Below are 3,360 nucleotides of genomic sequence, written 5' to 3' on the forward strand. Positions count from 1 at the left end.
TCTGGAGACCTCCACCCTTCCGGTATTCTCGGTTGTTGCACCTGAGTCGGGACCTTCAACGTTGCTAGCGACGTGTCTATTGATGACGTGTTGTATGTGGTAATCTCGTCAATCTCAAACATTTGTTGTTCCGATTATTTGGTGATTCTCATGGGATAGTGTGGTGCGTACGCGCGTTTATAGAAGCGTGTCTATTTTTTGTGTTTTAGAAAAAAATAATTAAGAAGTTAGTAGAACCCACTATAAAGCACAACCATCTTGTGCCGGATAGAAGGCGTGATTTGCACCTTGGAAAACAGAAGCGAGAGACCGAGACCATGAGTAATCCAGCAGCTGGTGCTGCCGTTGACGGCGACGAGGCCACTTGCCTGCACGCTCTAGAGCTCATCTCGTCCTTTGCTGTCTCCATGACCGTGAAGGCCGCGATCGAGCTCGGCCTTATCGATGCACTCAGCACGGCCGCCGGCCGGGCGATGACAGCGGACGAGCTGTCCGCGCAGCTCCCGACCGCGGACAAGGCTGAAGCGGCTGCCTCGGTGGACCGGCTGCTCCGGCTCCTGGCGTCCTACAACGTGGTGAATTGCTCGACGGAGACAGGTCCCAGCGGCGAGGCGCTCCAGCGGCGGTACACGGCCACGCCTGTGTGCCGGTGGCTCACCAGCAACAGCGGCGAGGGCTCTCTAGCTCCGCTGGCCATGTTCGCCGTCGACGAAGACTACTTGCCCTCCTGGTAAGTACTAAGTACCCTACTGATCTCTGCATCGGATTACCATCATGGTTATGATCTCATGCATCCTACCGTTCACATATGAAGGCATCATCTTGGGGCCGCGGTGGCCGGCGGCGGGCCAGCAGCGTTCGAGAGGGCGCACGGGGTGCCTATGTTCCGGTACATGGGGATGAACACGAGGCTGAACAGGGTGTTCAACCAGGCCATGGCGCAGCAGACGATGATGGTGATCGGCAAGCTTCTGGACCGCTTCAAGGGGTTCGACGGCATCGGCGTGCTCGTGGACGTCGGCGGCGGCACCGGTGCCACACTGGAGATGATCACTTCCCGGTACAAGCACATCAAGGGCATCAATTTTGACCTGCCTCATGCCCTCTCTGAGGCTCCGGCTATACCTGGTATCCTTCCAAGCTGCCGCCTGATCTTCATGTTTAGATCCATCCAAAAGAGTCACGAATGCATATGGTCAAACTTTGCAAGCCATGGATGTTCATAGGGACCTTATAAAACTAGTTGTAGGCAAATGATGCATGTTCATTTATCTTTTATATATTTCTTTAATTTTAATATTTCAAAGAGTTGATGACAATCCACCTCTTATTATATTTGTCTAGACAGTCTATCCTGCAACGATAAACTAGTGCCGATTCTTTGTTTGACCATAGCAGATCAGGTTCCGCAGAATCGCAGATAGACACATTTCAACCCATCCCCAAATAATATACACATATCTTTGCACATATCTTGACACAGTGTTTATATTTTCAAAAGCAAGATGCTTAGACCAGCATAATATGGAAATCAGGCACCATTGGTTCCTTCAAAATAACAAGTCTAGTATGACAAGGAGTTAGTCAAGGCACACAATGTTTATTCAGTTATTATGACTACGACTCTACAGCATACACAGATAAGACATAGCTTACAATTTCAATAAGAATTCAACCTACATTGTAGTTGGATGAGGACATTATAAATAAAATGGCTTAGTGAGATTTATCTAAAATGGGCTAGTGATCTGTAGGCACTTAAATATAAATTTGTATGCCACTATCCCCAGATGCATATTGTTCTTCAAAATACAATTTTTCTTAGTGTTTTTTATCATTAATATGTTTGTTGATCATAGATGAGAAAAATATGTTGAAGAAGAAATATAGGTCTCATAGTTTAGAAATGATTCCTCCAATAACTGTTCAGTTTATAAACAGAAATATTGTAGAAAACTAGTCTGCATGTACTAAAGGTTAAAACTCAAGGTCAAGATTTGCAGACCTTACTTTTCTGATAATGTTATACTTTTCATCATTAAGAAATAACCATAAAAGTTTGGTAAAAAACTAGAATGATTGTTTTCCGGATCTTTTATGACAAAAACTTTGTGCGGGTGCCAAGTATTTGGATAAAAGGGGAACTGAAACAAAAACTAGCATAACCATCAAAATTTAGTGATGAGCTTTTGATGCAGGTGTACAGCACGTAACCGGAAATATGTTTGAAGAAGTGCCCTATGGAGATGCAATTTTCCTAAAGGTATGTGCACTGATAGTTGGCTTCTTAAAATCCATTTTCAGATGTGTTAGCATATGTATTAAGTCGATTTTTTTTTACCCAATCTTGATTGTCGAAATGAACATGTAACCAACATGCTTATTATCCATGTCTGTGTTTTCAGTCAATCCTTCATCTACAGAATGATGAGGACTGCATGAAGATCCTCTCGAACTGCCACCGTGCCCTCCCAGAGCGTGGCAAGGTTATCGCCGTGGAGATCGTCTTGCCCGCTATCCCAGAGGCCACCCCAGTGGCTCAGAATCCGTTCCGACTTGATGTCATCATGCTTAACAATTTTCGAGGAGGGAAAGAGAGGACAGAGCAGGAATTCGTCAAGCTTGCAAGGGACTCCGGCTTTGAGGGCGAGTTCGGGTCAACCTATATCTTCGCCAATTATTGGGCTTTGGAGTTCTCAAAGTAGTGACCAAGATCAAATAATCTACAGATTTGTTGTTCATTACTATTTTTTCGTTCTAAAAACAATATAATTGTAATTTTGGATTGTTTCAAGATTGGATTTCTAATTGCTCCAATAGTATATCTCACCTATCATGATAGTGTTGACGCGGAAACGCATCGCGCCAAATACTTGCACTCGAATGTACAAGCTCCGGTTTTAGAAAACCAGAAGCTCCGGCTTGCACAGTCATATCAATTTTGATCGTTAACTGATAGTATATATCCCATTGTTCCAATATTAATGTATCTCTATTTTTCTGTTAATATATCGTAGTTTTTCCAATAATTTGTCTCAGTTGACCAGATAGGCATTTCTAATTGTTCCATAGCATATCTCAACTCTTTTGATAATTTTTCTCAGGCTTTCCGATTTACCACTGTATATTCATTTAAAAGGTTCCATTGCATGCTTTCTTAATTGTTCCTTACGGGACGGAGCCAGTCAGGGGGCTGGCAGGGGCCATGCCCCCTCATGGTTCTATTTTTTTCTACTGAAAACCTTGTAAATTAATAAAAATTTAATCTATATTCTAATGTTTGCTCCCTGATTTATGTTGGCTGGCCCCTCAGTCTTTTAGGATGCGGGGACGGGACGAGATGGGATGGTTTCAATTATC

At 43.8% G+C, this 3,360-nt stretch overlaps 1 protein-coding gene across 1 annotated transcript; it reads left to right on the forward strand.

Moving 5' to 3' along the window:
- Positions 1–257: 257 nt before the first annotated feature.
- LOC117863117 (probable inactive methyltransferase Os04g0175900) lies at positions 258–2,817 on the forward strand. Its single transcript, XM_034746712.2, has 4 exons — positions 258–730; positions 815–1,128; positions 2,199–2,263; positions 2,406–2,817. The coding sequence occupies exons 1-4, from the start codon at positions 318–320 to the stop codon at positions 2,703–2,705; spliced, it is 1,092 nt and encodes a 363-aa protein (XP_034602603.1). The 5' UTR covers positions 258–317; the 3' UTR covers positions 2,706–2,817.
- Positions 2,818–3,360: the final 543 nt, after the last annotated feature.

The sequence above is a fragment of the Setaria viridis genome, chromosome 7 (assembly GCF_005286985.2).
Source record: "Setaria viridis chromosome 7, Setaria_viridis_v4.0, whole genome shotgun sequence".
Lineage (NCBI taxonomy): Eukaryota > Viridiplantae > Streptophyta > Magnoliopsida > Poales > Poaceae > Setaria > Setaria viridis.